The 18,292-nt window shown below is 45.7% G+C and overlaps 1 protein-coding gene across 2 annotated transcripts; it reads right to left on the bottom strand.

Annotated features, from left to right (window-relative positions):
- Positions 1 to 360: 360 nt before the first annotated feature.
- Positions 361 to 16,261, bottom strand: RNF122 (ring finger protein 122). 2 transcript variants are annotated; one of them, XM_036751413.1, is made up of 6 exons: positions 15,776 to 16,261; positions 9,509 to 9,665; positions 5,614 to 5,659; positions 4,600 to 4,641; positions 2,403 to 2,485; positions 361 to 1,847 (listed from the first exon to the last, which is right to left on the bottom strand). In XM_036751413.1, exons 1-6 carry the CDS (start codon positions 15,783 to 15,785, stop codon positions 1,736 to 1,738), a joined length of 450 nt encoding a protein of 149 aa, XP_036607308.1. In that variant the 5' UTR covers positions 15,786 to 16,261; the 3' UTR covers positions 361 to 1,735. The 2 variants fall into 2 exon arrangements, with proteins under 2 accessions (XP_036607308.1, XP_036607309.1); XM_036751414.1 differs by having other exon boundaries at positions 2,403 to 2,482; positions 15,776 to 16,224.
- Positions 16,262 to 18,292: the final 2,031 nt, after the last annotated feature.

Genomic DNA, 18,292 nt, shown 5'->3' with positions numbered 1-18,292 from the left:
GCCTTGAGTGACTGATCACAGCTTCTAGAAACTCCCTTCCCCACATCTGTGGCGACCTAGACATGAGCTATATTCTCACACCTCCCAGAAGCAAATCTTATTAAGGACAATTAGAATGGAAGTGATTTGGGGCCTGTCCCCCAAGATGGACTCAGTGTCTGTCCAGGTCTTGAGGAGCTGGGACCACAGATAGTGCAATGAATTGATCAGAGAAGTTAAGTGACTTGACCAAAATTGCGGTAAATGACAGAACTCACTCTCATTTTTTCGGATTTCCAAATTCAATGTTCTTCTCTAAGACAAGGCAATATAGACAGGTATTTCATTCCGAGCTCTTATTGGATGTTGGTGACAGTCTTATTCTAGTGTACACAAGTGACCCTAGTGCTAACATAATTTCTTTTCTGAAGACAGCTCTAAGGTGACGGGGAAGCCTTTGTCTTTCCTTAATTATCATCAGAGGAGCTAAAATTCTGGCTCTGACCACATCTACAGCAACAGAATTAGACAATTTGCTTTTTTTTATTTGAGTTTTTTTTTTTTTGCATACACCCTTCTTCCCACCCCCCACCCACTATGGGGAGAAATGGGACTCCCCAAGTGTCCCATGTACAAAGCCTGAGATGGTGAGGAGACTAAGGTATAAAAATACTATTTACAAAGGAGAAAAGAGCATCTGGTCCCATCAAGGTTTCCAGACTCCTCCCATCCTCAGCACAGCACCCCGTCCCCCCTTTCCCCTTTCAGGAAACACCAACTTTCATCTGTCCCTGGGGAAATCAGCCTGGTTGTAGGGAATGCATCTTCTGTTGGGAGATGCACCAAACCCTTCAGGACCCAGGAAGGTGGGAAGAGGAGCTCTAGGAGTAACTAAGGGAAGTGGGAAAAGGGCAGGTTAAGAAGCTGGTGGCACCACAGATCCCAGCTCTGGGCAGGGTGTTTGCTCCTACACTTTGTCAGTTCAGCCAGCCAGCTGCTGCTTCTGAAGGTCCAATGTAAACATTAACTTTTTAAAAAAAAGTATGGAGGTGGCCTATTGGCCCTCCGCCATCTCTGCCACAGGCAGAACTCCTGTTATACTACCCCACCCTCCCAAACCCCGCCTCCCAACCTGGGCCTTACTCCTTCTTATCCCTTCTTTCATCCAGACACCTGCTTGAAGGTAGGTGGGGAAAGAGGGAGGAAGAATTAATGATGGAGACAGGGCCTGCCTTATCCTTTCCTCCCCATTCCTTGCTTCTGCCCTCCTTCCCCATACACACATCAGGGAGCAACTGTGAGAATCTAATGAAGAATTTCCTGCCTGGGTGGGGTAAGTGACTTGCCCAGTCCTGGTCACCCTGAAGAGTAATGGGCCTTGATTTCCCTGATGGCCCCTGGTCCTTTTTAGCTTAGACCTATACCCTTCATTGTGTCAGGATATGCCTAATTTCTCTACAGCAAGGAACAAAGCAGAAGGTCCAGGCCAGCAGCCCTGACCTGTGAGTGACACCAATAAGGTAGAGTAGCAGGGAAGGAGATGTCAGAGTACTGAAGAGGAGAGGGACAAGGAGAAGGAGACTCTGGACTTCGCCCCCTCTTAAGGAAGGGCAAGGACCAGCTTGCCTGTTCTCTTTCCATCTAAAGGGATAGCTGCCCCTAAGGGGCACCTGCCACTCTGCAGGCCATGCAGTTTAAGAATCGAACAGGCAGGCACTTGGCATTTAGGTGTCGAGTCTTAGGGAAAAGGTGGTATTCAGACCAGTTCATCCAGGAGGGTGCCAATGCTCTGGGCCTCTGGGGGGCCAGCAATGGGTTTATTGCACATGGGACAGACGCAACGGACTTCCAGCCACTTCACCAGACACCTGCAGGGAGAGACACAGGTTTCCTTCACTGCATAGCTTAGGACCTTTCAGCCTCAACCCACCGTTCCTCTTTTCTGCTACTACCCTCCTCTCCACCTGGCCCAGCCTTTTTATTAACATTTCTGTTGTCCTTTCAGGTTTCCAAAGTACTTTCCCTACAAGGGCCCTGTGAGCTAGGTAGTTCCTGAATTACATCTATTACGCAGAATGCAAGTATTTATTTGATTTGCTGAGGGTCACACAGAGCTAGTGTTTGAACCCATGTCTCTTGACTCTATGCCAAAACATTATGGATGTATCAGAACACTAGCCCTAGTACTCCTGGTCCCTCCCCACCATTAGGACTGCCTGGTATGGCAGTGTTCCCAGACTAGGCATGGGCCTGCTGGAGGCAGGGCCAAGAGCACTGTAGGAGAAACAGGTTTCCTCATTGTCTTCCATCCTCCATCTCAGTGGGGAGGAAAATAGGAGGGTGCTTGGAAAGCGCTATGTCTCTCCTGGCTGCAAAGGCACCACCCCCCCACATCCCCAGAGGTCCCCATGGTGATAACTCACTTCCTGTGGAAAGCGTGTTGACAAGGTAGCACACCAAGCTCATCTTTCCCCTTGAAGTCTTCTAGGCAGACAGCACAAGTCTGCTGTGGACAGAGGGGGAGAGAAGAGTGTGAGTTTTAAGATTCCACTCAGCCCAAACTTAGAGCGTTTTATCCCCCCCTCCACCCGCTGCACCCTACCCCCACTTACCCTGGAGGGACAGGGGACAGAGGACAGGTGTATAGCCTAAGGGCACATCAGTCTTACCCCTTAGAAGAGCACACCCTCACCCTTTGGAGTTTAAGACTCATCTGTTAACTTAGGCTTCAGAGCCTGAAGAGACCTTGGGGACCATTTAACCTAAGTCTCTCATTTTATATGTGAGGATACTAAGGCCAAGGGTGAAGAGATTTGCTCACTTCTAGTACAAAGTAGAACACACTGAGAAGAGAGAATGGGGTGCGGGGAAGTCCTGTCTGTTCAGCCATCTGTTTAGTTACACCTCCTACTCCCCCAAGAACTCTGCGTATATTGTTTATAGACACACAGATCACTCATCTTTCCTCTACCACCGCCTACCCTCCAAGGGGAAAAAAATGGTCAAAAGAGAATGTTTTGGCAAACTATGAACTTCTTCAGAGTGACCTAAAGTGGGTAAACAGATGGACTGATTTGGAAACAGTAAATTAGAATCAATTGTATGTGTGTATATGCAATAGGTACAGGAATAACCTGGCCTATGGTTTTCCTGGTGAGATGGAGCAGGAAAGAGACAGAAATGGGTTAGCCTTGAGGAGAATATCTAAGGTAAGGGATCAGATGGGGAGAAGGATTGGTCGGAGGAAAAGAATAGTAGAGGGAGCAAGAATTGTCATGTTGGGTTTGATCCATAGTCATAGATTTCGAGCTGGAAGGGGGCTCAGAGGTCATTTAGTCTAACTCCCTCATTCTATAGATGTAGAAACTAAGCCCCAGAGAATTGAAATGACACGCCCAAAGTTACATACATAGTGGTAAATGGTGAGCTGGGATTCAAACCCGGAGCCTCTGACTCCAGATCTTTCCAGTACGTCATGTTCTAGCTCAGTATTCTACCGAAAAAAAGAAAGCCTCCAAGGATGTGGCACAGCTAAGGCTGACTTAAACCTTAAAGACGAGGTACATAGCCTAGCTTCTTTTTGTAGCTGTTTTCCATAAATCTGCTAAAAAACAAAAATGCAAACAAAAAAACCCTTTTAGAATTAATTTCTATTTCTTTCCAACTTAATCATGTGCACATGGAATAAATTTTGTAAATTTACCTACTCTTATGAACTTGGAAGAATCTACTAGATTGTAAACTCCCTGAGTTCAGAGACTGTCTTATCTAAACTTGTCACTCTCAGCACATTGCACTAAAACAGAATATAAACTCCTTGAAGAAAGACACTGTTTCGTTTTGGCCTTGGTACTTGTCTCTGCATATGGCAGTTACTAAGTATGTTATTTGTTGAGTTGAACAAATGTTTGTTGAATAAATGAAGGAAATGTCCCTGCTCCAGTCCTATTCTGACGCTTCCATGATGGTGTGGAAGTGACTCCATTCTCTAAGGCTATGCCAAGGGGAGCACAAAAGGCTGGCAGGTTCTACCAAGTTAGGAAGGGGAACTTGGTGATAGACTGATCACCAGAAAACTGGCCATCAGGTGATGAATGACTTTCTCCCCATCAGAACAATTCATGAAACTAGGCATGTTCAATCATTTTTCAGTCATGTCTAACTCTTTGTGACCCCATTTGGGGTTTTCCTGGCAAAGATACTAGAGTGGCTTGCCACTTCCTTCTCCAGCTCATTTTACAGATGAGGAAACTGAGGCAACCAGGGTTAAGTGACTTGCCCAGGGTCACACAGCTAGTAAGTGTTTGAGGCCACATTTAAACCCAGGAAGACAAGTCTTCCTGACTTCAGGCCTAGCACTTTACTCATTGTGCCACCTAGCGGCCTGAAGCTAGGCATGTAGGGTCTGTAATCTAATGGAAAGAATACTCATACAGATCACAGCAAAGCTTTTGAAGTTCTGGAAGAAATATGAAGGAATTTATTTTGTCTGTCTTCAGGAAAGGGGTGAGAGAAAACCCCCTGCCTCCAAGGGCACAGGTTCAGGCACAAAAGGGAATAAATAATGGTTCTAGCTCCATCCAAATTAGTACCATGCTTCCCCTCCCCTGATACACTCACCCCATATAAATGTAACTTCTTGGCATCACCTTTCAGCACCACCTGAAAGGAAGAAAAGGACTATCAAGGCTGGCTTTTAAAACTCTTCAGAACCTGGCCCCCTCTCCAGTCTTCTTCCATTTCCCTCCTCCCTGAGTACTCTATCCAGCGATGTTGTGGTGGCCTCCCTGCTGTTCTTTGAACATGGCACTCCATCTTCCAAAACTGGTCTTTTCACTGACTGTCCCCCAGGCATGGAATGCCCTCCCTCCTCATTTCGGTCTCCTGGCTGAGTCTTGGCTCATATCCTACCTACTGCAAAAGCTCTTTCCCAAACCTATCCCTGCAACCTCCTTTCCTCTGAGATGATCTCCCCTTTACACTATATGTCTTTTATGCACACAGCTATTTGATATTGTCTTCCCATTGGAACATGAGCTCTTTCAGAGCAGGGGCTGTGTTTGCCTTTATTTGTATCCCAAGCACTTAACACAGTGCCTAACACATAATAAGGTGCCTAATAAATGCTTGTTGATGATGAAATTACAGAAGATACAGATGGGGAAAGTGGTCCTCTGAAAGGGGCTGCTCCCAGACATGCCCTCAGGGAAGCCAGAATCCCTTTGCCTCTCCCTCTCTTCAATAGGTAATGGCTTCAGGTCCAAGGTTCTCATGTCTGAGACAGATGGACATGGTCGAAGGGGAATTTAACCTCCAGGGTACACTGAGGTTGCCTAAGAGCAAGCCATGAGCATGACAGACTGGAGATTAAGTTTTAGATCCATAGGATTCTTGATCTGAATCTGAAAGGGATGTTAGAGGCTACCTCATCTAAGCCTCATTTCACAGGGAGGACAAGTGACCCGTCCACAGTCACACAGGCAATCAGCATCAAAGGTGGGATTTGAATCCCAGTCCTTTGCCTCCAGAGCCTGCTCCCTTTTATGTTCACTTTGGGCACTAATCTCCCAAGCAAAGTGATGTGGGGACAGAGGTTTTGGGGTGCATGCATGTTGTGGAGAAAGCTCACATTACCTCTTTATATCCGTACCGCTCACTCTGTGCCTGGTGTCTGAGTTTGCTGGGGGAAGAAAGAAATAGGGGAGGGAGAGTTAGGAGGTTATCTAGTGGTTATTTATCTAGTGATTACTGAGGAAGCAGAGCCAGTTTTCCACTCCCACAACTGCTCAGCAGCCTGCTAAAGAGGCCCAGGACAAGGTTAAGGGGGAAACTCGACAAAGCAGAAGTAAGGAGGAGAAGATGGAAGAAGGCATGGCAAAGCCCACTCTGCCAGCTAAAGTTGGGAGGAGCAGGAAATAATCAGCCAGCCAGCAGTCACAGTGTTTCCTCCAGGTAGTCACAGGGGCTGTGGGAAGCCCTGGGTGCCTGAAGCCTGTTAAAACCCCAGTCCCAGAGTCTGAGGGCTGGCTCTTCCAGAATGCACTTTCAGCTGTCTTCTGCTCTGTGGAAGTTTGGGATCAAGGCAACTGTCAGAGCCCCTCTGGCCCTTACTCTCTGCTGCCACTAGGGGAGAATAGGAAAACCCCTACCTCTCAGAATGTGAGGGAAGGAGGTTGCTTGCTGGCTGGAATGGAAGGAAGCAGGCTCCACTCTGGGAAGAGTTCAGCTAGGGGACGGGGAGGGGGAAGGACAGGATGAACAAGGGCAACAGGGTACCAAACTGGGAATGTAGTGCCAACAGCTTTGGGCAGGTGGCCCTCTCAGCTGTCGGATGAGCAAGGCATCTAAAAATACCCTCTGGTTTCAATGGGGCCATTTAAAGATACAGTCAGCAGGCTCCTCTCCTCCCACAGAAACAATAAGACCAGCCCCCCACCCCCCATAATTGTCCCCTTCCTGCCACTTCCTGCCTTGATGTCCCCCTCATCCTGCTTGGGGAGCAGAGGCAGGCAGGCCCTCAGGGAAGCCAGAAGAATGAGCCAGGGTAAGAAAGGGAAGAAGGGGAACCAGGGAACGACCTCTTGTTGTGTGTTGATGAGCTCATCGGTTTGGGGGTAGGCGGTCATGGTCCCATTTTGGCTGAGAAGGAAGCTGAGAAGGCTGGAAAGGAAGTGGCTTCTATGCCTGGTCTCTTTCTATATATAGACACAGAAACACATAAAGTACCACACACACATTCTCCCTCACATAAACATACATATATACAAACCACCATTCTCCCACACATATACAGAAACACACAAAATACCACATTCATATACAGACATACAATCTCTCCATCTGTTTCTCCCCCCACTCTCTCCCTCCCTTCTTTCTGCCTCTCTTCTTTCCTTTCTTTCTTTCTTCTTTCTTTCTTTCTTTCTTTCTTTCTTTCTTTCTTTCTTTCTTTCTTTCTTTCTTTCTTCTTTCTTTCTTTCTTTCTTTCTTTCTTTTCTTCCTTCCTTCCTTCTTTCCTTTCTGTCTCTCTCACATGCAGACCCCAGAACCACCCAACACCAGCGGCAGCTAGGCTGTCAGGGGAACAGGGATGAGCATTTGGGAAGGTTGCTGCTCCAGGGACAGGTGGTATTAATGCCACTGAAGACTGGGCAGGTTTTGGCGTCCTGTGGCTATTCAGCTGTTCTTTTACATTTAGCCAAAGCAGTAAATGGTGAAGACAAATGCCAGTGACACATGGCTCCCCCAGGCTCCCTTCTGTGCCTTGTTAATGCCAACCCTCAGTCACAGGCCTGCCTAGGGCAATGCTGGGTACTCCTGGGCCCTTCAAGCCCATCTTCCACCTAAATCAACTATCCCACTGCCTTATGAGGAGAGAGGGATTGGGGAGGAGATAGGAAAGGGAAAGAAGAGGATTATAAGATTTGTAGGATAAAAAAAAGCCCCATCAATGTCAAAGAGCCAAAGCTAGAGGGAACCTTGGAGGTCATAGTTCAACCTCCTCCTTTTACAGTTGAGGAAACCAAGGCCCAAGAAGATCAAGTGACTTACACTTAATTACTTATTACCAGAAGTGATAAGTAATCAGAAACAAAATTTGAACCTGGGCCTTGAGTCCAAATGCAGCACTTAGTCCCCTACATCACACCACCACCCTCTCTTGGCAATCTTCTAGTCCAACTCCCTCATCTGAGAGGATGAAACCAAGGCCCAGAGCGGAAGTATGACTCCCAAGATCTCCCACTTCAGGTGGTGTCAGAGCCAGGCCTATAACACATCTCTGGACTCCCTAGTCTAATATTCTTTCCAGGATATTGTTCCGGTTACTTCATCCTCTAGTCTATCCTACTAGCTACAGCTCAGGGTGGGGGTGGGGGTGTGAGGCAGAAGCATCAACACAGTTGGTTTTCACAGACTCCACTAGGCCCCATGATAAATAAATCATCCGTGGTATTTCTCTAGCTTGTCTCTCTCTCTCTCTGGGGACTTCCCTGAGATGATCTTTCCTCCTCAGAATGCTCCTAGTTAGGAGGTAGGCAGTGGGGCAGGGTGTTCCTCTCTCTTTTTTAAGGGGACAAACTGGGTTCGGACAGAAAAAGAGCCACTTGTGAAGAAGTAAAACAGATGTTGTTCTTTCTTTTTCCTTCTTCAGTCTCACCCTCCCAAATGACTGTGATCAAATAAATAGTACAAGAAGAAAGAAGAAACCACTGTCTTGACCTGGATTGCTGTCCTGGTTCAGGCACATAACTGGCCGTGTGACCCAGGGCAAGTCAATTTTCCTCTCTGGACCTTTCTCTCCCTCTGTACTTTGAGAGGGGTTCATGATCTTGTCTGCAGAAACCCTAAACTAGAAAATTTCAGGCTTAGGGACATGTATCTGAAAAGTTACAAGTTAAGAGGACGGCAAAGAAGTAACGTCAGATGCATGGCCAATACTACAAGCCACGAGGATACTTCCTCTCTCTCAGGAGGGTTAGGTCAGTGACTTACGTGCCTCTCTCAGCAGCCTCTTCCACCTGAGATGCCCAAAAATCTATTTAGGTATCTAAATTCATGGGATTTAGAGCTAGAAGGGATCTTAGCAATCACCTGGGCCAAACCCCTCAATAGAGATGAAGAAACAGGCACAGGGAAATGAAATTATTTTCCAGAATGTTGGATAGCTGATAACAGAACTGGAATTCAAACCCAGGTCCTTGAATACAAAATCTGCATCTGCCTACTACTTCCTAGCCACCCTGGGTCCTGAGTCTTTTCTTCTGCAGTCTCATCTTACTGCCCTCTTGTCTTGCCCAGTGCCCATGACTTCTCTGAAGCATCTGAGTAGAGACTGGCTTCAACCCCAGCAGGTAGCATACATGCTTTGTTCTGATGTCCATCCCCACCTGCAGGTCATTCCTGGAGAAGACCCTCTGAGAAACTAGGTGTGGTCTCTCCCTCCATTCCCACGGTCCAATGAAAAGGGATTCCCAGGACTCAGTGGGTTCTGACAACCTCATGTGCTCTCCTGGTTCCCAGAGCAATTGGGAACAAGTGGCGTTTTTGGTTTTTCTCTCAAAAATAAGGGCTCAGAAAGAGGAATAAACAAGATGCTCCCCAGACATCTTCCTGCTAAAATTAGCCCCTGGACCAATGGTGAAAGGGAAGGGATTTCCCAAGAGTACAGGGGGAGGTACCGCTGGTGTGACTAATGCCCATCTGCCTCCTGTCACCCTCTGAGGGAATGGGGGGAGGGAGAAGAGAGAAGGGTATTTCTTAAGGTGTCACTAACATCACAAGCCTGAGTCTGGTACCCCTAGAAAAATAACCCAGGAAGCAGACCAGCTGTGATGCGACCTCCTGAACCCCCTGAAATAACATGACAGGGCCAGGTAAGCAGAGCAAGAGAGGTCAAAGGAGCCACAGATGACAGAATGGGCTAAGCCTCAGCATCAGGGGAATACATATAGCCTGAGTCCTCGAATCTTCAAGAGGGTCTTCCCCAAGACCTCCAATGAAGCTGCCTTCTTCTATTCTTCTCTCCACTCACCTAATAAAGTAGCAGCAGAAGATGAGGCTGAGCACAAAGACAAAGATGCCTGTGCCAAAGATGACCATGTAGATGTTGAGGGGAAGGTCCTGGAAACTGATGGGGGGCATTGTGCACGACCTGTTGTTGTAGATCAGTCCCAGGCCGCAGGCACATCCTGGAAAGAAAGAATGAGAAGTCATAGGTGGAACTTAGAGAGCACCTCAGCTGCGACAAATAGGACCATAGACTTCATGAGGCTTGATGGCAGGCAGAGGGAGGTAGGGGAAGCTCCAGTCAGGATCAAAGATAAGAAACATGTAAAGCAATGGCAAACCTATAGACACATTAGAAAAGGATTTTGAAGCTATCTGACTCAGTGGATCTGGGGCAGCTAGGTGGTGCAGTGGATAGAGTGATGACCCTGGGGTCAGGAGGACCTGAGTTCAAAGCTGGCCTCAGACACTTACTAGCCATGTACCCTAGGCAAGTCACTTTACCTTGTTGGCCTCAGTTTCCTCATCTGTAAAATGAGCTAGAGAAGGAAATGGCAAGCCACTCCAGTATCTTTGCCAAGAAAACTCTAAATGGGGTCACAAAGAGTGGGACACTACTGAAAATGACTAAACAACAGACTCAGTGGATGGTCTGGATTGGCCCTCTACTTTGTTAGAAGCAGATGGTATAATAAAATATGGAATAAAAAAAGATCTGAGTTGGAAAGGATCTAGTCCACCTAGATTAGGGCTCTTAACATGGGATTTGTGGACAGATCTGTCCATAGATTTCAAGGGGTCCATGAATTTGGATGGGAAAAAAAAATCTTTATTTTCACTAACCTTTAACTGCAATTTACCATTTCTTTCAGTTGTGAATATAGGCAACAAATACTGAGAAGGGGTCTAGGGGATTCACCAAACTATCAAAGAGTTTATGACCCCCAAAAGTTAAGAACCCTTGATCTAGTCCAATCCATAATTGGAAAGAACCTCACCTATGAAATACCCCAAAGCAGACATTGAGCCTTTGCCCAAAGATGTACCGGGAAGGGGAACCCACAACCTCCCAAGGGAGCCCATTTCTACTTTTGGATAACCCTTTCTATTAGTCAGTTAGACAATAAGCATTAATTACAAGTCTACTATATGTCAGACACTGTGCTAAGTTCTGAGGCTACAAAGAAAGGCAGAAGACAGTCCCTACTCTCAAGGAACTCACAATTTAATGGGGGAAAAAGGAAACAAGAATTTATTAAGAGCCTACTATGTGCTAGGTGCTTTACAGATGTTATCTCACTTGAGCCTCCTGACAACCCTGGGAGGGTTATTATACAGTTGAAGAATCTGAGGCCGGCAGGGGTTAAATGACTTTACAAGGGTCACACTACTAGTGAGTGTGTGACACTGTATTTGAAGTCAGGTCATCCTGACTCCAGGCCCAGAATTCTATTCACTGAGCCACCTAGCCTCCCCTAGGTGGGGAGACACCAGACAACTATGTATAAACAAGATCTATACAGGATAAATCATAAATAATCACAGAGGGAAAGGCTTCTTGTAGAAAGTAAGGCTTTAAGGAAAGCTTTAGCTGAGACTTGAAGGAAGCCAGGAAGTTTTTCTTTACATTGTTTATATTGGCCTTGATCAGAATACCTGGGTCCAATTCTTGGCTCTAAAACTAGCTATATGAGGAAGGCCGAGCTCTTAAACTAGCCATATGACCATGGGGAAATAAAAAAAAAAAACTAACTGTATTACTGTGGACAAGTTAGATCAGCTCTCTGGGCTGCTCGGTTTCATCCACAAAATAGAAATAATACTCACATTATCCACCTCACAAGATTGTTATGAGGAAATACATTATACATCTAAAAGTGTTCCAAACACTCATTGGTCACTTAAGCACATTTATCCTTAAATCAGAATTAAAGCACTTCCAGGAACCCCTAAAGAAAGCTATCCTCCAGGACATCCCAATGCTTCCAGGAAGGATCATATAGAAACACTGCCAGCCAGGTAAGGGTAAAAAAGAAAACCGAGGCTGGTTAGGTAACCCATTCTAGATCGTAGCCTCATCCAGGATTAGACACCAGGGCACTAGGGGAATATGTATGATGAGAGTGAAGTCATAGCTATTTGGCTTAACTCATGACTATCTCTTGATTTTGACTTATGTTAACTTCTTTCTACACATCCCCATCGAAATCTGGTAAGCCTTTTCTTACTCTCCCTAATGGATGGGATAGATATGTCATACAAGGAGACAGAGGAAGGGGTAGCCTTTAGAAGTGAGGAAAGGTGGAGAAGCTGCAAATTTCAATCTGGGGAGGCAATTCAATTTAATTCAATAAGCATTTATTAAATGTCTGCTATGTAGAGGCATCCTCTGCTGGGTTTAATTTGGACAGCTAGGTGGGGCAGTGGATAGAGTGCTGCTGGATCTGGGGTCAGGGGTTCATCTTCCTGAGTTCAAATCTGGCTTCAGACATTTACTAGCTTTGTGACCCTGGGCAAGTCACTTAACCCTGTTTTCCTCAGTTTCCTCATCTGTAAAATGACCTCGAGAAAGAAATTCCAGTATCTTTGCCAAGAAAACCCCCAAATAGGGTCATGAAGAATCGGACTCCCCAGAAACAACAACACAGTGGCATTATAGTTGGAGTGAGGAAGACCTGGGTTCATATTCTTCTCCAGATACTTACCAGCTGTGACCCAGGACAAGTCACTTAATCTCTCTGTGCCTCAATTTCTTCATCTATAAAATGTGTGTGTGTGTGTGTGTGTGTGTGTGTGTACTCACTATTCTCTAAGGGTCCTTCCAGCTCTAAATCTCAGATCCTACATGCCACTGTAGGCTTTTTTATTTTGTTTTTGGAGGGGGAAGGGGTGCCAAAATTTAGACCCATGATTTCAACGAACAAAACTTCTAATGTGGAAAATCCCTTGACCACAGATAGGAAATTGGTCTGTGACTTATTTTTTGAGAATCTGCTGGAGCACTGAAGTGACTATCCCATGATCATATATCAGACACAGGATTTGAACTCAGCTCTTTGTGACTCCAAGACCAGCTCCCTGTCTGATAGGTTACCTTGTCTAGTCAGGGACTGGGCTAAGACAACAGAAATGAAAGAGTCCCTGCCCTTGAGGAGCTAATATTTGACTATTATGGCACACATAGAAAAGCCATTGTATTATATGAGACAAGGAAGGATCGGATGAAAGGTTCTAGGGTCTTTTGGTTTGTTTTTAATCCCACTAATTCCAGCACCTAGCAGAGTGCCTGGTACATAAATGCTTCTTGGTGGAATGATTGGGGAGATATTCCAGGAAAAAGAATAGCCTGCTAGCACCTGCTTCATGAGAAGTTGTTGATTTTATCTCATCTCTCTGCATCTATCCTTGGCAGAGAAGCTTTCATTGGAAACCTTAGAACAATGGCTACATCTTGCTATAACAATGTTCAGGGTTCTTGCAGATATGAGGTCAACATAACTTTTAACCAAAAGGATGAGATCCTTTTGGCAATAACTACACCCAATTAATTGGTGTCTAAGACTGACCCAAATTCTTCTCTCCCCAGTAGAAGTGGAGGAGGTTGCTCAACTACAAGAAACAGAAACCTTATAGTTTTAGGCATAGGTTCCCAAAGTGGGTGATACCACCCCGCTGGGGGGGCACTAGAACAATGGGGGGAGGTTCAGCATTTTTTTGAAATGATTAAATTTTTTTTAAAAGGGTTAAAGTAGATTTCCAGGAGATTCTGAGTAATTTTTTTTTAAAGGAGGTAGTAGGCCAAATAAGTTTGGGAACCTCTGAGATAGAAGGGACTCCAGAGACCACATAGTTCAATTCTCTCTCCCCATTTTATAGATGAAGAAATTGAGGCCCTAGGAGGTTGTTTGCCCGAGGACACACAATAAGAAGCCTTCACTTCCACCGTCAAGGATTAAGATTTTGGGACTCTGGGTGCATGTACCTTTAAAGAGATAGCAAAGGTAAGTTTGGGAGGAGAGTGGGATAGAAAAAAAGTAGAATTGACATCATTTGGAAAAAAAACTTCTGGGAACTTAAGCCCCTTACCACTTCCTTCTCCATTGCCTAATTTGAGCCAAATCATATCATCTGCAAGAGCCTTCCAATTTGTTAGTGAAGATCTTTTCTGCTCAGGTGTCTCTAGGAAGGCCTTCCAGGATTCCACACCTGAAAGGCTCTCTTTTCTCTTCAAATTTCAATCTTTGACCACTAGCACATTCAAACCAGCATCATCCTAACCGGTATATTCAGGGCAGGAAGGGTTCATGTTTTTCTCCGCTCTGACTCCTAGGTGGTAGGTTCCTAGAGGGAAGGGCCAGTGGTACCCTCTCCCTCATCATTGTATCTCCTCCTCTGCATTCAGTAGGTGCTTAATATTTTCTGAATTGAATGGAAACTATTGTCCAAGAATACAGGGCTAGATGAACACTTTGTCTTCCAGGGCCCAGAGAACAGGAAGTAGAGGGCCCCAGATGTTTCATACAACACAAGATCAGTTACCTCATTCTGACATGCAGGGAGCTGGTTCCCTTGGTCATTTTAAAAATTGAGAAGTTTTAAGAAGTGAACTCTTGGGAGTCCAAACCCTCAGAGGGAAATCAGGTTAGGAACTGAAGAAATGAAACCAAAGATCATGATTACAACAGTGTTGTTTCCCAGTAGCCTTTCTTCTGTTGAATCCCCAACTACTTATGGCTTGGAGGGGTTTTCCTAGTTTAGGATCCTAGAGATTTTGAGTGTCTCAGCTTTCTGAGGCAGAGCAAAAGGGGATGATGTCATGAAGAAGGTGAACCAGGAATCAAGGGAAGCGGTAAAGGCTGATCTTCTTTAGTCTGGGTTTCTGGGCAGGATCTAGTGCTGCTCCATCCTTCCATCACAGTTTGCTTAATTTTCAGAGAAATAGATTGGGAGGAGGGAGAGGGAGAAGAATGGAGAAGGGATACGAACACCATTCTTTCATCCTAGCCTTAAAACAAAACCTTCTTGAAATCATTAATCCAAGATCTGGCAGGAACCTAAGGAAATATTCTTTTCACTAGTCATCCAGCCAGCAATACTCAGAAGAATGGAAATCTGTTGGTTTTTAACCCTGGTCTTCCAAGTTTCAGGTAGGTGGGACAGTGAGTGGATAGGGCATTGGACTTGGAAACAGAAAGGCCTAAGTTCAAATCCAGGTTTAGACAGCCATTAATGGCGTGACTGGGGAAGTCACTAAACCTGTTAGCCTCAGTTTCCTCACCTGTAAAATAAGAATAACACCCAGCACAGTATACGGAAGATCAAATGAGACAACATATTTAAAAGGTTTTGCAAACCTCAAGGCGTTATATAAATGCTCTTCCTACTTTTATTTCAGCTGTTTATACTATACTGTTCTGCTAAGAAAGCTGCGGCTTTCCCATTAAAAAGACAACCCTAGTTCTCACACTGCTTTCTAAGTTAAAACAAAAGAAAACTTCATCTGAAAGGAACTTGGTGACTCTCACAGGTCTGAAATGAATGATCTCAGGGGGAGCAAAGAAGCCAGGAAAAAATTACTTTGGCTCTGGGTCCTAAGCTGGGGGCTCCATCCAGAATGCAACAACGAAACTATCCTTGATCAGCTTGAGGCAAACTCTTGAAATGCCATACTCGTCCAAGAAGCTCGAACAATCGCAGGTGGGCATCTTCTCTTGATATTCCCAGCAGGAAGCAGGGTAGCAAAGGTGCTCCAACAAAAAAAGGGGAGAGAGCCTATCCTTCGGCAACATATGTATGCTGTACATATTTTAAATTGCCAGCAAAGTTTCTTGCCAAGAACTTGAGCTCCCTCTAGGAAGAATCCCAGCCCATGCTTGGATTTAACTCTCTCGACAACCACAACAAAGGACAGTTGTAGAGCACAAAGGCAGGGGGAAGGGGGCTGGGGAGGGAAGCTGGGAAACAAAGCCGGGGCTCTGCTCAGGTCTTAGACCTTCCACTCGGGCTCACATTTTAGGCTGAGATGGGCTCAGACCCTCTCAGGGAAGCCAGGAGTCTCCCCCGATCACAAAGCTGGTGGAGCAGACAGGGTTCGTCTTGCTGGGAATATTTCTGTCCCTTCCCGTTCCCCCCAGAAAACTTGGCCCAGATTTGGGGGGAAAAAGGAGAAAGAGGGACACCAGGAGAACCGCGAGTTTAATCTTTAATCCTTGTAACCCCCTTCAGGTTCTCTGCAAATTCGCAACTTGCGGCGCTTTCCCCTTCACCCCGATGCCCACCCCCTGCTACTCACCGTTAAGCATCAATGAAGCCCGAGCTGTAGCAACTGGCTACAGCGGAGAGAAAGCAGGCAACGGGTCGGAGCGGGGAATAGGGGGAGCCTTTTTTTTTTCCTCGAGTACTTTCGGGGCTGAGGAGGGGGTACTTAGCGGCAGCTGCCTTCCATGAGAACCGGGCGTCCCTCCCTCCAGCCTGGAAGGGTTTTCGGAGTAACAAAGGAGAATGAGGAGCAAATATACAAACACAAAAAAGTCCCCAAGAGCTAAACCCAACAGTTGAAAAGCAAGAGCTGGATTCCAGCCGGAGTGGGGGTGGCAGCGAGGCAGAAGAGGGGGAGGGGGCGCCCAGCTGGCGAGCTCTTCCTCCCGCCAGCCAGCAGAGCAAGGAAAGAGGCCGGGCCCAGAACCTCGGTCCCTGGGATCCTGTCCCACTCTCAGGGGGCCCAGAAGCACAGGACTAGAAACTGAACAGAGGTTGCTTTCCCCTCCCACTCCTCCTCGTTCTCCCCCCGCCTCTGACCACTCCGGGAAATCTCCGCCCCCTTCCCTTCGTCACAACCCTTCCAGCCAATGGGATCCCACTCTCTTCCTTCTCCCCCCTCCTTCCTTCCCTCCCCTCGGCTTCTATTAGCTGGCGGATCCTAGTTTCTTAGGAGGAGTAATAGTTTGCTCGCCCCCACCCCCTTCCCCATTTACCTTCTCTTGGCATCTGGGAGACTCAAGTTTAAAGGGAAGCCAGCTGCCGGGAGAGGCTGGAAGGAGGAGTAGGGAGGGGGGATGGTCTCAGGCAGGGACCTTGAAGAGCACAAACAATTAATGCCACATTGTTTTCCGCCCGGAGATCTGTTACTGTTTAGCATTTCTGTAGTTCTCTGCTAAGCCTTTTGGATGGGTTCGGAGGCTAGTACTCTATTAAATAGATTTGCCCAGTCTATGAGCTAGGACCGTCCCACTGCCCTTCTATACTGGAGCATGTTGATGGGACCCAAGACACACCACACTGGATCTAGTTGAGGTTTTCATGGTTAGAGAGGCCTAAGTCGCAAAGAGAAGTAGAGGTGGGGGAGGAATGAGGCAAAATTACTCCTGTATTTTTTCTGCTGTAAAAAAAAAAGATTATTTTTCTCAATTTCTCCCCTTACATAAACCAGTCTCTTCACTCACTGTACACCTTTTATTCATTCATTCAACAGACTTTTTAAAGCACGTGTTGTGTGCAGAGCACTGTGCTAAAAGCTGGGGTGAGAGGGATGTGAAATTTAGAGGCAATGTGGTATAAAGGGAAGCACACTAGTTTTGGAATCAATTCAGTTCAAATTCCACAAGCATTTATTTTATTTTTTAAAATTTTATTTTTAATTTATGTACTAAAACAAGCATTTCCATAACAGTATAATTAAAAAAAGATGATTGCACATGAAACTGCAAATCTATTATGTACAACTTGCTATTCCTTTTAAATATGTAATAGTTAGCATGTAAATTTCTTTTTTTTCTTCCCTCCCCCTCCTCGCAGATGTCTACTGGGTTAGGCACAGATATGTGTGTGTGTGTGTGTGTGTGTGTGTGTGTGTGTGTGTGTGTGTGATTTTACATTATATATATATACTTGTATTTACCATTTCTTTCTCTGGATGTAGGCAGCATCTTCCTTTACATGTCCTTTGCAGTTTATGATAGTCAAAATTACTTATTTGCTCAAAGCTGTTCCTAAAACAATATTGCTGTTACTGTACACATCATTCTCTTGGTTCTGCTTATTATTTCATGCAAGTCTTTCTGATGGGGCAATGGGACCCCTAAAAGGAAAAGATCATGTCTCTGGGACCTGGACACCCAAAACCCCCAGAACTTTCCTCAAAATGTCAGCAACCTAGTCCCTGGCGTTTCACCTGAGGCATCCCGTCCCAGTCTACCTAGATATAAAATAATCCTTTTAACTGTCCTACCACTTAACACCTTTCATTTTCTGCACCTGGCCTACCCCAGGCTACTTGCCACTCCTTAATCCCATCCAGATCTTCTCACTGTCTTTTCTTGTATAGAAGTATCAGTCTAACCCTCCATTAAGTTGCCAGACTTAGTAGGAATCTCACCCTCTTCTACTGACCTCACAATATAGCAGATTTATTAGAAATCTTGCCCACCTAACCAGTGTTATAGTAAAACCTCACTACTCTGATTGAAAGAAGGCTTGAATGGTTGAATTCTTTCAGGCAGACCCTCCCTGTACCCTTGCATTCCAAAGCAAAACATTTCCATGTTTTCCTAAGATCATCCAGCATTTATTAAAATACCTATTGTGTGCAGGAGACTATGCTAGGTTCAAGACAAAAAGGAGATGGTTGTTGAAAAGCTTATATTCTTCTGGGGTAGAGAGTACTTGTGTATAGCTAAGCAAGTACACACACGCATACATACACATACATACATACATACATACATACATACAATACAAACTGATTTCAAGAAAGCATGGAACTAACAACTTGGGACATCAATAAAGGCTTCTTGTAAGGGCTTGAGGGGAG

The sequence above is a fragment of the Trichosurus vulpecula genome, chromosome 3, assembly GCF_011100635.1.
Source record: "Trichosurus vulpecula isolate mTriVul1 chromosome 3, mTriVul1.pri, whole genome shotgun sequence".
Classification (NCBI taxonomy): domain Eukaryota; kingdom Metazoa; phylum Chordata; class Mammalia; order Diprotodontia; family Phalangeridae; genus Trichosurus; species Trichosurus vulpecula.
The sequence above is the reverse complement of the archived record's forward strand: the minus strand, read 5'-3'. Positions and strand labels throughout refer to the sequence as shown.